General features: G+C 33.2%; 1 protein-coding gene across 2 annotated transcripts in view; it reads left to right on the forward strand.

The window, feature by feature from the left end:
* The window catches only part of KIF18A (kinesin family member 18A), an 80,781-nt gene that overhangs the window by 8,115 nt on the left and 54,024 nt on the right, over positions 1 to 18,642 (forward strand). For both annotated transcript variants that reach the window (XM_040495559.1, XM_040495561.1), the window contains exons 3-11: positions 948 to 1,317; positions 3,657 to 3,814; positions 6,915 to 7,019; positions 7,756 to 7,866; positions 10,065 to 10,262; positions 12,571 to 12,747; positions 14,121 to 14,195; positions 14,400 to 14,512; positions 18,322 to 18,484. In XM_040495559.1, coding sequence (XP_040351493.1) covers positions 993 to 1,317; positions 3,657 to 3,814; positions 6,915 to 7,019; positions 7,756 to 7,866; positions 10,065 to 10,262; positions 12,571 to 12,747; positions 14,121 to 14,195; positions 14,400 to 14,512; positions 18,322 to 18,484 — 1,425 coding nt within the window. In that variant the 5' untranslated portion in view covers positions 948 to 992. The remainder of the gene's footprint in view (positions 1 to 947; positions 1,318 to 3,656; positions 3,815 to 6,914; positions 7,020 to 7,755; positions 7,867 to 10,064; positions 10,263 to 12,570; positions 12,748 to 14,120; positions 14,196 to 14,399; positions 14,513 to 18,321; positions 18,485 to 18,642) is intronic.

The following is an 18,642-nucleotide window of genomic DNA, read 5'->3' on the forward strand; positions in this document are numbered from 1 at the left end:
GGTTGAGCCCCATGTTGAGCTCTGCGCTGAGCATGGCGCCTGCTTAGGATTCTCTCTCTCCCTCTCTTTTTGCTCCTCCCCTGCTTACGTGCTTGCATGTGCGTGCTCTCTCTCTCAAAATAGATAAACTTCAAAAAAATTTTGGCTAGACTGTCTCACATAAAATTAAATAGTAAAAGTGAAGATAAACTAACAAAGATCAATACTTTGGAAACCTCAATTATCCAGAAAATAACCTAGAATCTAAAAGTTAAAACTAAGAAAAAAAATTAAAAACATTTTAGATTTTCTAACGTGTTTATTCATCAAATAGTTATACAGTCTACCATGTGTCAGGCACCGTTTTAGGCTCTTGGAACATTATCAGTAATCAAAACAGATTTAAAAAAATGCATGCCTTTAAAGAGTGCATAGTTTACCTGGAAGAGAGAAAATAAATAACAAATACAATAAATAGGTAAAAAATATATACTATTTGGAGTTGGTAAGTGTTTGGGGGGGAAAAGCTGTATAAGAGTAATTAGGCATTGGTTTGGTAGTTTTAATAAGTCATGAGGAGGGCAACATTTGAGCAAGGACTTGAAAGAAGCGAGGGACTTAGTCATGCAGATATTGAGGGAAACATTTTGTAATAGAATGGCTAGTGGAAAGACCATATTGGGGTGCCTGGTGTGTTAGCTGGAATGGAGGGAACAAAGGGAAGATCAATAAAATGGGAAATTAAGACCATTTAGAGAATTTAAACATGTACTCTGAATAAAATAACGACTGGAAGGTTTTGAACCAAGGAGTGAAATATACATTGTATTTTTTAAATGTACATATTTCCAGTAACATTTACCAGGTGAGTAGAATAGAATTATTCATAGTTTTTTTAGTGACTGCTACATACCAGTCATATTATAATAGAATTAATATTAATACTTTATTTTCCTTTTTAATTACAGAGAAATATTCAGGCTTTCACATAAACAGAAGCAAGATAGTCCATAATGTCTGTCACCGAGGAAGACCTGTGTCACCACATGAAAGTAGTTGTTCGTGTGCGTCCTGAAAATACAAAAGAAAAGGCAGCTGGATTCCATAAAGTGGTCCATGTTGTGGATAAGCATATCCTAGTTTTTGATCCCAAACAAGAAGAAATCAGTTTTTTCCATGGAAAGAAAACTGCAAATCGAGATATTACAAAGAGACAAAATAAGGATCTCAAATTTGTATTTGATGCTGTTTTTGATGAAACTTCAACTCAATTGGAAGTTTTTGAACACACTACTAAGCCAATTCTTCGTAGTTTTTTGAATGGATATAATTGCACAGGTAATTATTTCAGTTAGAGTTTAATTTTTCCACCTGATTTCAGTTTTACATTAGAATGTACATCAGCTTGGCCCATTCTTCTAAATATAATCAATTTTAAGGTGCTTTTTGCTAAAAATTATTAAGTTCAGGAGTATTTCGCTGTAAATGTAGACTTTCTTTGAAATTCAGTTATCACGTGCTCACTTCGGCAGCACATATACTGAAATTCAATTATCACATATAACATATCTTGAAATTCTCTCTTCTAGAGCTTTGCTATGGTCCCTTTAGGCAGTCATCTTCTCAGTTTCCTATGTTATTAAACCACACATGTCTTGTAATTGATGCCAGATTTCTCACAATTTAATTCATTAGTATTCTCTCCGCTTACCTATACAACTATCTATCCCTGGGGAATAGTTGGACATTTCATTTATAGTACCTTGAAATAAAAATGTTAAAAGGCCATGTTAATTGAGTAGCATGTGCTATTTCAGCATATCTTCAGCCCAGAAAGCATCTCTAGTGTTCTGGATAGATCTCTAATTTGCCTTTCAAAACAGCCATGTTCATTTCCTAGAGAGAGATCCAAAAAGCCAGTTAATTCAGTGTTTCTAAGGCCCTTAACACTATTATTTATATCTTATTTTTGTAATTACCACCATTTATGACATTTTCTTTAAGATACCCCAAAACTGTAACATGTTTCACTATCTCTGACTCATTCAGTTTTATTACAGAAGACTTACCGTCTTGGTCAAATAAGAATAGAATGTGGTTTATTGATTAGAACTGCTGTGATTCTCATTTTTAAGTGTATATTTTGCTCATTCATGAAACTCCATATTGTCTCTAGAGATTTTTAAAATTTTTCTTGACTCCAAATGAAAAAGTCTCCACCAAGCAAATAGAGAATCTCTGTTTTCTTCTTGACTTTGTTTTACACTATGATCCAACTGTCTTAAGACTTCTCAGTTTACCACTAGCTTACATAATATAGAACAAAATGAAACGTGTCAGTTCAATTAATTCTGTTGAAAAGTATTTTAGTAGTTTGTTAATAATTTGGTTTAGCAGGGAAATTTAACTTATAAAAATATTCTTACCAGTAATAATATGAGGACTTAATTGTCTTAATTGATTATTATGTCAGGAATTGCCATATGTAATTCAGAGTAGCTTTTTGTTTTTTGTTCTTCAAACATCACTTTTATGTTATGCTAGAGAGAATTGTGAAAACGAAGTAATTTGCCTAAAACAAATTTTATTTTTTTTAATATTTTTTTTAATGTTTATTTATTTCTGAGACAGAGAGAGACAGAGCATGAGTGGGGGAGGGGCAGAGAGAGAGGGAGACACAGAATCCAAAGCAGGCTCCAGGCTCCAAGCCATCAGCACAGAGCCCAGCACAGGGCTCGAACTCACAAACCGTGAGATCATGACCTGAGCCGAAGTCAGTCACTCAACTGACTGAGCCACCCAGGCGCCCCTAAAGCAAATTTTAAAAAGGAATTTTATAAATGGCTTCTATTGGAATTCATTTATTCAGCAAACTTGCAGTGGATATCTGCTTTGTTTCAGCTGATTCGCTATTTGTGAAGGATACACAGTTTCAGACTTAGAGCTCACAGTTGGAAATACAGGGTGATACAGGCTAGAATAGAAGGATGTGCAGCATACACTGAGAACTCAAATGAGGGAGTACACATATCTGCCTGTGACATGGAAAAGTGACATGTGCTGAATATTTAGAACAGGTGTAAGTGTTCCAGCTGGATTAACTGGAGGAACTCTTCAATGGAAAATCAGTGGAGTAGATAAGGAGCAGCACATGCGGAGAACGTCACACAATCTAATATGCCTAGACCATAGCAAGGAAGGAATAGGATAGAGAGAGGGCTTAATAATATTAATATTCCAAGTGGAGGAATTTCTACTTTCTCATATAGGACTGTGGAACAATTAAGGAGATTTAACATATTCGATTTTGTTTTCATAAAAATAACTGTACAAAATTCTAAGAGATGAATTAAAGAAGATTGAGACTAGGTGGGGATACTGATAACTGATTAAAGGTTTTAAGAGTGCTGTAGAGGAAAGGGAGCAGATGAGCTGGGGCGGGGGGGGGGGGAGGGGGGGGAGTAGTGGTACCATTAACCAGAATAAAGAATACGGGAGTTAAGAGTAGATTTGTGCTAAAATTCCCAGGTTTTAGGATAAGCCTAGAAGTTAATTTTGGATCTAATGAGTTTAAGGTTATGTTCAGGATATACAGACAGAACTCTCCACTGGACAGTGGATATAGTAATGTTGTGTGTCGTAATAAAGAGCTTTGATCCCCTTTTATAAAAACTTAGTACTTGCATATGGTGCCACTGGAGCTGGGAAGACCCACACGATGCTCGGATCAGCTGCTGAACCTGGAGTGATGTATCTAACGATGTTAGACCTTTACAAATCTATGGAGGAGATTAAAGAAGAGAAAGTATGTAGTACCGCAGTTTCTTATCTGGAGGTGAGTTGACAATATCATTCTTTAGATGAGTCAATAGTATTACAAAATCTTTAAGACGTTCCATGGCCTATTCAAACTATTCTATCATATAGGAATTTTCTTATGAATGTATAAAATCATTGAAATTCCTGCTCTTAGGTATTTGTTATGCATCTTTATCTCTTTCTGCTGAGTATGTTATTTTGGCCTAATTTCTGAGTAGCATGATTAGCACAAAGACCTTCCAGATACCCTTCACCCAGATCCCCCATATTTTACTACCTTTACTGCCTTTGTTTTTTCCCTTGGTATGTGTGTGTCTTCCTCTTTTTTCTAATCTGTTTAAGTTACAAACTTGTAAAAACAAGAATAACCACTGAATAGTTATCAAAATCAGGAAATTAACAGTGATAGAACACCATTACCTAATCTATAAATCTTAATGAGATTTTGCCAATTATTCCAATGTTGCCCTTTTTGAAAAAGGAAATCTAAGATCATAAGTTGCATGCAATTGTCATATCTCTTTAGTTTTAATTTGGATTTTTTTTCTCTGTTTTATGTCACTGTCATAAAACCTCTAATTTGTGTTAGTCAGCAATTGGATTCAGGTTGTAAACTAGCAAGAACACCGTAGAAGTAATGTTGAGTTCTTATGGTATCATAACTTATAGTCCCTTTACTGGTTTGGTTAACTTTGATCCATTTCATTATGTTGATGTAGGCAAAATTTCTGCCCTATAAAGATATTACTTTACCCTTTATCCTCTTACTCCTCAAACTTTCATCTATTTCTATTGGCATCCACTGATGATTCATGCCTGAATCAGTTATTATGATGGTAGATGATAGTGATACTTAAATTCCATAATTTCATCTATAGTCATTCCTCACTTTCTCCTATACAGAAAGAGCTTTTCCTTTTCTTTATTATATCAGTGTGGACTCATGGTTTCTTAATATTATTTAAGAGCTTATAAACCTTTTCCATAATTAAAGCTCAAATTATGCTAGATTTGACTAGTCAGGTCTCCTTCATGTTTCTCTTGTGTCCTTTTGACATACGCCATCATTCTTTGAGGACTTCTGCTTTCTTAGTAATAGCTGACATTCAACAAATCATAACTAGGTGGTAGGCACTCTTAACTTTGTGTTCAGATAGTGTTTCAGATACCAGTGCAGAAACAAATCTGTGATTTTACTGCCTATTCGTTTGTGGTATCGGAGAGAACATTTCTACTGGTTACAGGTCTCTTATTGACATCTTGTAGTTTGGTTCCTACTGAGAAAGTTTCTTCACATTTCAACAATTGATTAAGATATGTAGGTTGCTGAAAAAACTCATTGTCTATAAGTAAGTGTTGAAAAAATTGCTTTGAACTTAATTGGGGAAAGAGCATAGCAGTATTCATTATTTCTTCGTTAGATCCTTTTATAACTGGGGGAATTCTAAAGTTTGGTTATTTTTATAATGTTTTTAATTGTTTTTTCTTTTAATCTGCCTTCATGTTATTAATGGTAAGGAAGGCAATGTCTAATCTAGTGGTTTTTCACTCAGGCTCTGCACCCGAGTTGGCTATGGAGCTTTTTAAAAATAGACATACCTAGGTATCACCCCCTGGACATTTTAATTTAATAGGTCTGGATTGTGGTTGAGACATCTTAGGTTTTTTAAAAGTTCCCAGGTGATTCTGATGTGTAGACTGGCTTGAGTGATTGTTCTAATTGTGTATTTTGTGTGATTGAAATGGGTAAGGGGAAGCGTTTGAAAAGTGACTGCTGCTTATCAGAAAAATAACAACCAACAAAAATTATCTGTTTCGATTTTACTACTTTTAAGAAGTTATTACATTTTGGGGCACCTGGGTGGCTCAGTTGGTTAAGCATCCGACTTCAGCTCAGGTCATGATCTCACGGCTTGTGGGTTCGAGCCCCGTGTCGGGCTCTGTGCTCACAGCTCAGAGCCTGGAGCCTGCTTCGGATTCTGTGTCTCCCTCTCTCTCTGACTCTCCCTGTTTATGCTCTGTCTCTCTCTGTCTCAAAAATAAATAAACGTTAAAAAACAAAATTTTTATTACATTTAAAAATTATCATTCATTGTAGAAAATCTTACCAGAAATGAAGTATCACTATTGGCTATTTATTAGAACATGGAAATAACTTAAAATATTTCTTAAAGCCTTAATTCTCTGTGTGTGTGTGTGTGTGTGTGTGTGTGCGCGCGCGCGCGTATGTGTTTAAGTTTTATCACTTGTTGTAGTTGTCATTTGTTTGGCAAGTAGAAAATTCAGTAACTTTGATAAATTCATAAAATCAATAGTACCATTTTTATGCCTTAATTACAAAATTACTAAAAAATATATATATTGCCAGAGACATAAAATACAGATGTGTATTCAATGCCATGCAGTAGGGTAAGGCTATTTGGCACCATTCTGCTATTACTTTTGTGACCATGGACAAATCACTTAACCTTCTAGGGCCTCAGTTCCCCTCATCATTCAAATGAAGTGTGTGTGTGTGTGTGTGTGTGTGTGTGTGTGTGTGTGTCTGTGTGTGTCTGTGTGTGGTGGGGGGGGTCCTATTATGGAACTTATTAAGAATTGCATATTAAACTTAATGCAATTAAAAGATAAATGAAATATATCCCTGAGTATGGGTTTTCTTTAACTTTTAAGCTCTAAAATTTAAAAAGTTTTGACTGTTGGGACATAATAAAATAACAAATATCTTCAGTAAGAACCATGGCATCTCCATATAACTTACTAGAATCTCCCAAGACCTTATGTCCCATATATTTCCAGAAAATAGGAAAAGACACATCCAGCTATCTTATTTGTTTCACTGTAGTTATCAAACTAGGAATTATGGAGTAAGAATATAATGACTCACCTCTAAATTTCAGTTGCACACCTAGGTAATAAAACTTCTGTTTTCTCAGACGATAGAAAATTAATGGCAACAAGAGGTAGAATGGGTGAGATGAATGAAAATGAGTTGACGCTTACCTTTAAGATGTAATTCTAATACAACCTTAAATCAGTAACATATGTGATGTTATCACTATTATTTCAACATCAGTGCTAAAGCAGTTGTTTTTGGGTTTTTTTTCCCCCTTAAGGTATATAATGAACAGATTCGTGACCTCTTAGTAAATTCAGGACCACTTGCCGTTCGGGAAGATGCCCAAAAAGGGGTAGTTGTTCAGGGGTTGACTTTACATCAGGTATGTTTATAAATGTCTTTTTCCTTATGCTAATAGCAAGTGTGATTATTTAGCCATTTACTTTTTTTCCATTGTGTTCAAGATAGAAGAAAAATAATGAAGTGCAGAGTTAAAATAATCAGAGTGTATCTTTAGTATTATTTTGTTTCCCTTTGAAATAATTGAATGACCTTTTCTTTTAAAAATCTACTTAAAAATTTAATACCATGTGTTCTGCATAATACATTTATATTTTATCTCCACAGAAAGAAAAGATTTTATCTTTTATTTCTCATAGAACACCAAACAAAGTATAGTTGACCCTTGAACAACATGGGTTTGAGCTGAACACGTACTCTTATATGCAGATTTTTTCTTATAAACACAGTACAGTACTGCAAATGTATTTTTTCTTCCTTATGATTCTCTTAATAACATTCCCTTTTTTCATTTATGGTAAGAATACAGTGTATAATACATGTAACATGCAAAATATGTATTAATCACCTGTTCCTACTATCGGAAAGACTTCAAGTCAACAGTACATTATTAGTAAAGCTTTGGGGAAATCAGAAGTTACACATAGATTTTCAATTTCCTGGAGGGGAGGGGTGGGGAATATTTAATGGGATTCAATTTATAGAAAACGTTTTCTACCTTTTATCTTTAAAAGTCTTTTTTCTTGTTGAAAGTTTATTAAAAATTTCAAAGATAGATGGCTAATTTGTATATTTTTCTTTTACTTAAACTTTTCTAGCCCAAGTCCTCAGAGGAAATTTTACAGTTGTTGGATAATGGAAACAGAAATAGGACACAGCATCCCACTGATATGAATGCCACATCTTCTCGTTCTCATGCTGTTTTCCAGGTAACAGGCCATTAGACTATTGCTCTTAAAATTCAATTTAAAATGAACAAAGCCAAATTCATGTGTGGTAGTTTTCACATATACAAAGAAAATCCCTTCATCTGTGGACTCCTTACTCAGTATTTCCTTAACTCTACAGCTTTGAAAAGATTTTATCAAGAATATTCCGAATTGAGATGATGTAAATCGGAAGTATAAAGTTTTACATGTGTGAAGATACAGGATAGTAAGGTAGTAGTGTTAGAGGGTTTTTTCCTTGAGTTAGTTGTTTTTCTTTTTTTAAGTTAGTAAAAATATTTAGTCTTTTCTAAAGATAACCTTATATTCAGAGCAAACTTTCTCTTTATAGATCTAGATTTACAGAACCAATAAATTGGGGAGATACTGATTCACTTTCTAAAGATTTCACCATAGGGACTATGTGAGTAGTTGCATTCCTGAAGGACATTGATTGCATTGTTACAGTTCTTTTTAGGAATACAATTCTAGAAAGAGTTAAAGCATAGGTTAATAGATATTATTTTTTGTAGCTTCTGGTCCTGTTAAAATACAAATTATTTTATAGCTTCATTCCGGATTATATTATTGGAGCACATCTTATAAAAGAAATTGACAAAGTTGGAAGAATTCATATCAGAGGCAGTCAAGTCATTCAGAAAGTCTCTAGTCCATAAAATTTTATTAATCTTTTCTGTTCTTTCCAATGACTCTTCATTTATCAGTGGTCATGAGAGAAATGTTTATCTGTGACACTGAAATTTCCCCAAAATGTCTTAGACCCTGCTTTATAAGAATATTAGCAAAGAGTTTTATAATGGAATAATAGCTAATCTTCTCCATCTCTTTTAAGTTTGCCACTTAGCTTATTTCAATTAAACTATAAAGTAGCCTAAATTGGCTCAATAAACGATGCTGTATGCCAACGAGCTGAACATGACAAGTACATTTTACTATTTTTTTTTATATGGGATTTTTTTTAAATATAACAACATACAACAATTTTGGGAATTAGAATACATTTACTCTCCAATTTAGGCCGACATCAAATGCACCTTTCCTTTAGGAAAAGTCCCCGGACAAAGGCAAAGCATTCTGACCACTGCCTTTGGTTTTCTGTTAAGAATATTATTTCTATGGGAATGCAAGCTGGTGCAGCCACTCTGAAAAGCAGTATGGAGGTTTCTCAAAAAACTAAAAATAGAACTACCCTACCACCCAGCAATTGTACTCCTAGGCATTTATCCAAGGGATACAAGTGTGCTCTTTCGAAGGGACACGTGCACCCCCATGTTTATAGCAGCACTATCAACAATAGCCAAAGTACGGAAAGAGCCCAAATGTCCATAGATGGATGAATGGATAAAGAAGATGTGGTATATATATATAATATATTTATATATATTTATATATATAATTATATATATATAATATATATTATATATATTATATATATATACAATGGAGTATTACTTGGCAATCAAAAAGGATGAAATCCTGCCATTTGCAGCTACATGGATGGAACTGGAGGGTATTAAGCTAAGTGAAATTAGAGAAATACAAAAATCATATGACTTCATTCATATGAGGACTTTAAAAGACAAAACAGATGAACATAAGGGAAGGGAAACAAAAATAATATAAAAACAGGGAGGGGGACAAAACAAAAGAGACTCATAAATATGGAGAACAACCTGAGGGTTGCTGGAGGGGTTGTGGGAGGGGGATGGGCTAAATGGCTAAGGGGCATTAACGAATCTACTCCTGAAATCATTGCTTCACTATATACTAATTTGGATGTAAATTTTAAAAAATAAAAAATAAAGTAAAATTAAAAAAAAAAAAAAAAAAAGAGTATTATTTCTAGAGTACCTGTTCCCTACCACCACCACTGGTAAGTCTATGTTCTGGTTCAAGGGTTACCAGAACACAAATGGTAGTTGTTTTGAGCTTCTGTCATGCCAACAGTCATTTGCCCTCTGGTACACATACGGGAAATCTCACTTTTGAGGTTTTTTTCAACTTCCATAATTCTGGTATTCTTACATACCAGCCAGTCAGAATATTATACTTTCTTCAGTATGTTTTTGAAATGAAAATAATTTTGATTTCATGCTCTTTTAAAAATAAAGTGCACATTTCTCTTTTAATTTTGTTAAACCTTATCCTCATTTTTCCTATTCTCCTGTAATTTCAAAAAGATTTATTTGCGACAACAAGACAGAACAGCAAGTATCAGTCAAAATGTACGAATTGCCAAGATGTCACTCATTGATCTGGCAGGGTCTGAGCGAGCCAGTACTACCAGTGCTAAAGGGACCCGATTTATAGAAGGCACAAATATTAATCGGTCACTCTTAGCTCTTGGGAATGTTATCAATGCCTTAGCAGATGCAAAGGTAGGTGCCATATGTTTACTTATTTAAATATATTGAAATGCTGAAATATGTATAATTCCTAGAAAGATACTACTTAAAATAATTTTTTTTTATTTTTTTTTTAACGTTTTATTTATTTTTGAGACAGGGAGAGACAGAGCATGAACAGGGGAGGGTCAGAGAGAGGGAGACACAGAATCTGAAACAGGCTCCAGGCTCTGAGCTGTCAGCACAGAGCCCAACGCGGGGCTCGAACTCACGGACCGCAAGATCATGACCTGAGCCAAAGTCGGCCGCTTAACGACTGAGCCACCCAGACACCCCAAAATAATTTTGTTTTATGGTCTATAATAAATCAAATGTCATTTGTATATAGGGCAAAGATCACAGAAAGCCTAATATATCAAATAAAGCTATATTTTGTTTCGTTTTAATTTTCTAGTTCTAGAATCAGAATTTGTTGAAAGAAAACGATTGACTATCATATTCATAGTCAGTATTTTATCGTACTTTCTCATCACTTATTTTCTACCTGATTATTAAAATCACCATTTAGGGGTACCTGGGTGGCTCATTTGGTTGAGTTTCTTATTCTTGATTTCAGGTCAGGTTATAATCTCATGGGTCGTGAGATCAAGCCACGTGTCAGGCTCTGTGCTGATGGCATGGAGCCTGCTTGGTATTCTCTCTCTCCCTGTCTGTCCCTCCCCTGCTCATGCACCCTTTCACTCTCTCTCAAATAAACATTTAAAAAAATAAAATGATCACTTAATGATCACTACACAGCAAGCATGATAATTGAATTGGGATGAATATGAAAAACATATTTAGAAAAGCTTAATTTTGTTCTGGTTTGTATTTTATATACTGTAAGATTGGGTTAAATGTTAGAGTTTTAATTTTTCTTAGGAAGAAGGGCTTAAGATATAAAGTATAATCAAATCACCTAAAAAGGTCATGTTTATTAGATGTCTTTGAGGCATTTAAAAATATTTTACGTCTACTATATGTTGGAGTGCTTACTAGAATACAGCATATTTAACAATTTCTGTATTGGTAAAAATGACTTTTTTTTTTTTTTAATCAAGTTCAAGCCAGGTTCAAGATTTAAGAAATTGTATTTAGGAAAATACAGGTCAATGAATGCTAGGAAAATGTTGTATTTTGATTTAATAAAATTAAAATGATTTGGTAAGTGTTTTTAAAAAAGGCAAGTTCCTGAAATCACATAAAGATTACAAAGGCAATATGTCTTTTATATTCTAAATTAAAATCTCAAACGTGTAAATAGTATGATAAAGAGACTGATTTTCTGAACTTAAGCTATTTATAGCATTTTTTCCATACTGTCTAAATTTTTAATAATTGACTCCTATTGAGTCATTTATGAGTCCATGTTTAACGTTTGGACTTGTACATGTAAAATCATTTCAAGTTAACACCAGTAATATACATTCCACACTATTTGGGAAACACTGCTATAGTGGAAAGCACAGTACTACTGGAAACTGGGGCACCTCAGGTACATTTCTAGCTCTGAATTATCAGGCACATGACCCGACGCAAGCCATTTCACTTTTGGTTTAGCTCCCATTAGTCTTTTGTATAATATGAAAGATCTACACTAGATAACATAAGATTGCTTTTAGCTCAACATTATAATGTTTTGTTTTTATATAGAAAGTGTGCTTTTTGGAAATTTTGATTTTTACTTTAAAATCAGAACTGTATCTTTTAAGTAAAGGGAAACCTAGAAGTATTAAGTTCTCTTAGAACTCTGTTGTCCTTTCAGATGAACTCTCTGTAAAATTATAATTTTAATTTACTTTATGTCCATGTTAGCTAATTATTTAATGAGAGAAATAGCTGTATGCCATACAAAATTCTTACTATATTTGTATAGGGCATGTAATACTTTTGTATTTTAATTTTTTTTTAAATGGTGATTTTTTTTTTTAATGGACATTTATTTTTTTAAGAGAGGAAAGTTGCCAAAATAATATGGAAAGATCTTCTTAAATATACTCCACACTCAGTTTTCCCAGTTGTTAACATCTCACATTTATCTGGTGTACTTATCACAACTCATAAACCAATATTGATTTTTTTTAATTAGCTAACGTTTATTGAGATGGGGATATAATCCTTAGGTAGGATATTTGTTTTATATATTCACTCAATAGTTCCATAAGATTCATCATCATCATTTCAATCACCAATTATAAGTCTCTGCAAAGTTGGGCAGTGCTTAAATTCTTAGAGTGAAGTGATAGCAGGTTTGCATTTAAATGTGGAAAATGACATAAGAATTCTTTTTTTGTTCTTTCAGAGAAAGAATCAGCATATTCCTTACAGAAATAGTAAGCTCACTCGCTTGTTAAAGGATTCTCTTGGAGGAAACTGTCAAACTATAATGATAGCTGCTGTTAGTCCTTCCTCTGTGTTCTACGATGACACATATAACACTCTTAAGTATGCTAATCGTGCAAAGGACATTAAATCTTCTGTAAGTGTGTTTACTCTGCCTTTGTTGTAAGGGCATTAGATGTATACTATTTTTATAACTCTAAAAAATATTGTATTTTTACTAATGAATTAGCAAACAGGGTTAGAAATGTCTTTATTGGCTTGGTTAATTGAGCATTTACTTGGACAATTAAATCATTAAGCATCTTGATTACATATATAATAGATACCATTATTTAGTCTTTTGGAAGCTAGAATGCTTTAGTGCCTTTCTTCCTAAACTTTTTCACATCATGGCACATTATATTTTGATGGCACCCTGGGGTAATTGGTCAAGGCTTTAACACATTTGTTATAGCCAAGGATGATGCCATCTGCTATAGCTCAGATCTAGCCCTTTCTTCCTGAAAACCTTGGACATGTTAGGTAATTTCTCCAAGCCACAGTCACTTCATCTGTAAAATAGATATATCTGCCTCAGTTTATGAAGTAAATAGCCCCTTTAAAATAATTCATGATATTGATGCAACCAATATAGCTCTAACAATAATTATTGATCAGGTCAGTATTCTCGCCAGTAATTTGGGGCAATTTAAAGAAATTTAGGTCAAACATGATATATGTTTAAAAATCACAGGATCTCAGGGTTGGAAGAAACCTAGAGTTCAGGTAGTATGATGATTTCTCCTCCTACTTACCCTTCTGCTACTCCCACTGTATGAAGATGAGCCAGTTATTATCTTCCTTAGAGAAATGTCTATATACTTTTTATATAATTAATTGGGAAAGATTATATTAAATGGGTACACAAAGCTTTTCACACGTTTTTCATATATTCCTTACACCAATCTATTGATACTCAGAATTTTAAGTACCAAATTCTAAGTCAGTTAAGTAAGAAGTGGACAGGGCCTTGAAATCAAGTATTTGGACTTATATCTTTGGTGTTTTCCCACTATTCCATAGCTGCCAAGGAGCCCATACAATTATAAAAAGGATAAAATGTAATAAGAACTCATTAAAAACTAGTTGAAATTAAAAATGATTGAAACTTAAAATTATCTCTAAATTTCTTAGAAGTCAGAGGAAAAAGAAAATGGGCAATTTTAATTATAATGTGAATGAATGTTTTGTAAGTTCTTAAAAGTATATTTTCTCAGGTAGTAAGATAATTTCTTTATAATTTCATTTATTTTGTAGATGTGCTCAGCATGTCCTCTTATCATAGATTTTGAACATTAGCGTAAAGGATCGTGATTATCACATAACTGTAATTGTCTCAAATTTTGAATTCATGGATCAGAATTAATGAGGATATAATGCCATTTTTCTCATATATATATATATATATATATGTATAGCTATGTGATTATTATCTACCTACATACAATCATAATTTCTATCTTTTAACAGTTGAAGAGCAATGTTCTTAACCTTGACAATCATATAACTCGGTATGTAAAGATCTGTAATGAGCAGAAGGAAGAGGTATGTCTTCTCTTTATGTTACTCTCCTTTAGTTCTTCATTTATGGGATTCTGCAAACTTAATTGCTTAAAAATTTGACATTTTTTTTCCTATTATAGTTGAAAATCTAGCATGTTCAGTTATTTTTCACAGCTAACATTTTTCTGTAGCCATGTATTATGGAGAAAAATAATTTGTATTTTAACTAGCGTTTCTCTCTACTAGATTTTAATGTTAAAAGAAAAACTAAAAGCCTATGAAGAACAGAAAGCCTTTACTGATGAAAATAACAAAGCAAAGTTAATGATTTCAAACCCTCAGGAAAAAGAAATTGAAAGGTAAAAATGACATTAAGATCTCATTTTCAGGATTTTATGGTTTTGAAAGTTAGTCAGATATTTTATGTTATCATCATTTTTTGTGTAAGTATGTCTTTATATATATTCTCAACTGAATTCAGGAAGTCACTGATTGCTCTTTATTTGCACACTTCGGAGATCAGATCATTTTAGTTATGATTATACACAGTTGTGATTATACCAGGACTTGGGTATAAGATGGAGAAAGTAAAGCCAGTTACGTCACTTATGAAATTAGTTTTTAGCTGTTTTCATATTTTTCTTCTCAGGTGTCTTATTCCACTCAGGCTGCTGTAACAAAATACCACAGAGTGGCATCTTATAAACAAAATAAATAAACAAAAATTCTTTCTCACAGTTCTGGAGACTGGAAGTCCCAAGATTAGGGGGCTAGTATAGTTGGGTGAGGGCATTCTTTCCAGCTGAAGATTTCAATTCTTGAATCCTCACATGAACTCTGAAGGGAGATCTCTCTCTCCACACCCTATCTTATAAGGGCACTAGTCCCACACATGAGGGTCTCTGCCCTCAACTGATTACCTCCCAACAGCCCCACTTCCTAATACATCACCTTAGGTGTTAGGTTTCAACATAGGAATTTTGGGTAACAAACATTCAGGCAATCTCATCTGGCATGATATCATTATTTGTATAGTTCACATGAATCTTATCTACTCTTTCTTGACTATGTATAACTCTAATAATTCACTTAGTTTGGTTAATTATTTGAAGGGACATCTCTCAGTGATATAAATTAATACGGAATTTTGATAGGTTCCCACTAAGCTTCCTAGCAGGTAATTGGAAAAAAAAAAAAAAAAAAAAAAAAAGGTGTTGATAATACAATATTCACGAATACTTCTCCCCTAAGCAGTTAAGATAATTTTCCAAATTGTCCCAAAGGGGATGCTAGTTCAAAAGCTGTGAATCTTGAGTAGCTCTAAGAAGGCAGTAAGAAATTCTTGGATCAAACAAATTTGGAAATTACACCTTACTTGAGGATTCTAGGTGATTTCCAAAGTATATCAGTTTATTAAAGGCTCTGAGAGGTCTTATAATAAAGGAATCTGTTCAATCTTGATTGAAGTTGACTGAAGTTAAAGTTACTTGACATTCTCCAGAGCCAGTGTTCTGTTATCAGTAGTATGAGAAACTAACCACAATTCGGAAACCAATGATTATTCACACTGTTTTGGAACTCTAGAGGTTATAGAAGATATCTTGCTATATGTAAGGAAGACTAGTTGACAGTGACTTTCAACCTAGTTTCAGGTACGACACCGTTTTTAAAATTGGATTTGTATTTTGAAGTTTATGGAAAATATCCTTGATTTGAAAAAAATAATGTTTTCTGACTCAGTTTACCCCAGATGCTAAGATTGCTACTTCTAGTAAAAGTACTTTATCTTTGTAGATGACTTTATAGTTTTTGATGATTTTTAGCCCCATATCAATTTAATCTGATCACTAGAACAATCCTTTGAAATTTGAAGTGGGATATTGTTTTTTCAAAGATAAGCCAAGAACTTTTAAATCTTAATCTTTTTCTTCCATACCATGCTGTTTTACAAATATCATAAGAGGTAATTAAACAACTATTTCTCTGAGTGACAATCAGTTTTTAATATAGCATAAAGTCGACCTATATATTGGACTCCTTTCTTGCGTGGAATTGTTCAACACTATCTAACCAGATTTAGTTATCAGTTGAAACCTTATTAAACTTTTCTGCAATTGATGGCTTTAAGTTTTGAAACTTTCCTTCTGGTAAGATGATTCTGGAGGGAGATGGCCTGAACTATGAAATAAGCATTTCAGGGGAGTATTTTTCACATTTCAACCTGATTTAACCAAGAGTAAAAGCCTTTAGAGTTTTAATTTGTACAACATGTTAAATAATTTACTTGTATTACAAAGAAGCTTTAATAATCGGGTTATATACCCCATAGCCTTTGTCATTTTCCCTCAAAATTAGCGGTCTCCTGAAAGAAATATATGAAATAACTTTTATCATATCCATCATACTGTTACATAGAGCTTTTTTAATGCCATGAATTTGCAAAGTGTCTTTTTAAAAATAAACTTAACATTTTTATATGGTTGAATGAGATAAAAGGAAGAATGTACAGTATTTACTGCCTATCAAAGCTATTCTAGGAGAAGTCATAAAGAGAAAGTACAGTTCTTTATATACAGAATAATTATAAAACTTCACTATGAGTGTATCATGAAAATTGTGTAGAATTTAATATTCATCATGTATCACCTAAAATTATTGGCAAAGATTTTTGTTACTAGTTACTTGAATGTTTTAAATGACTAGAAAATAGTTGTGAGTCAATCCCTTAGGGTTCTTTCTGTTTTAAAATGGTAAAATTTTTTTTAAAGGAGATCTCTAGAAACCTTTGATACTATTACCTTTTCTTCCATCCTAAACAATAGACCCTCACCAACTAAAATAAGTCTGAACCACAAAATTACAAAATTGACCAATATTTAACTATGTCCTTGAATAAAATGTTATTAAAAAACCTGAGAAATTATCTTTGAGTATAACCTAAAGATAACTTATCAATTCATTTACTGGCATTAGCGTGTTGTAATATAATACAATGGAATTGCAATGTCCGTACATACTTCCTATGAAATATTTATCAGTTTGACAAAACTGCAGTAAAGTCGATGTATTGTGGTTTATAGCCATTCCCAATAGAGTTTCATTAAGAACTACTGACGTAAATTGGCAATGTTTTTACCACAGGTCCTCACAAATACATTTAAAATTCTAGCTGAGAAACATTTATTTTTAAATGCATATACTTTGTTACAGTTGTATTTTAAAGGCTTCACAGTTAATTTTTCTTTGAGAGTTTTACCTGTATGTGACTATTTATACTGTTACTGTAGCTCAGACCTACCTGATCTGAGATTTTAAAACATAAATATATACTTATAAAACTAGAATATTGCTGTGACCAATGTTCTGGTGACCCTGGAGGATGCAGATTTGCAGGTTCCTTTTAGGCCTTTTATAGTAGTTTCTCAGCTTGAGGCCTTTTATGTGTTTGGAGATGCTGTGAATCAAATTCCCCAACTTTGATTCTCTAAATCTCCATTGCCTTTGGAGGAAAGACACTGGAGTGGCTTTTCTAGGTTTGCCACATTGCAAACTTGGTTGTTTTGGGTCCTGGCAGTGTCAGCTGACTCTTAGCCAGGCTGTAGGGGGTACCTAACCTTATGGTGTGTTTTTGCTGTAACAAATTCTGAAACTAAAAACTGGCTATCTCACTTTCCCTAGGGGGCCATGGAGGCACCATATGATCATGCCACCCACTGCTTATTTCTTTGCAGTGAGCCAACATCAAAACAACACACAGTGATGTGTTGCTTCTGGGGCCTTGTTAATTGGGATAGTACAGGTCCAAATTATCATCCTCTTCCTACAAACAAAATATTTTATTTTTGCTAATAAGCAGCTGGATTACATAGAGTACATGACTTATATACCTATGACTTATATATAGAGGCCTTATAATACCCATATCTTTTAATAACATGATCTTCCTTGAAAGAGGAAGAATACAGTAAAAATAATTTAATATTCTTTTCCAAACATTTTGTAATTTCATAGGAAACAGTCACTCTAACCTATTTGCTGTTTGTCGTTTAGTCTAATTCTGTGAGTGATATATCTTCTTTTGCTCATTTATTTCTTTAGGTAAACATTGTAACATCTGTCACAAAATTAGTGAGATTCTATAATGTGTTTTAATTTTTAATTTTGGTAGATTTCAAGAAATTCTGAACTGCTTGTTCCAGAATCGAGACGAAATTAGACAAGAATATCTGAAGTTGGAAATGTTACTAAAAGAAAATGAACTTAAATCATTCTATCAACAACAGTGCCATAAGCAAATTGAAATGATGTGTTCTGAAGACAAAGTAGAAAAGGTATTTATTTATAATTAAATTTTAGGCACTGTAAAGACATGGGGACTTCTAATTCTAGAAATGTGATAGGTAATGTTATTTAATCACCCATTCACTACAAATACCTGGAAATGCTGGGGGAAATGTATCAAAGATTGTTTCAAATGCATAGTTACGTA

Source organism: Herpailurus yagouaroundi, unplaced genomic scaffold (genome assembly GCF_014898765.1).
Source record: "Herpailurus yagouaroundi ecotype Mexico unplaced genomic scaffold, PumYag 187, whole genome shotgun sequence".
Lineage (NCBI taxonomy): Eukaryota > Metazoa > Chordata > Mammalia > Carnivora > Felidae > Herpailurus > Herpailurus yagouaroundi.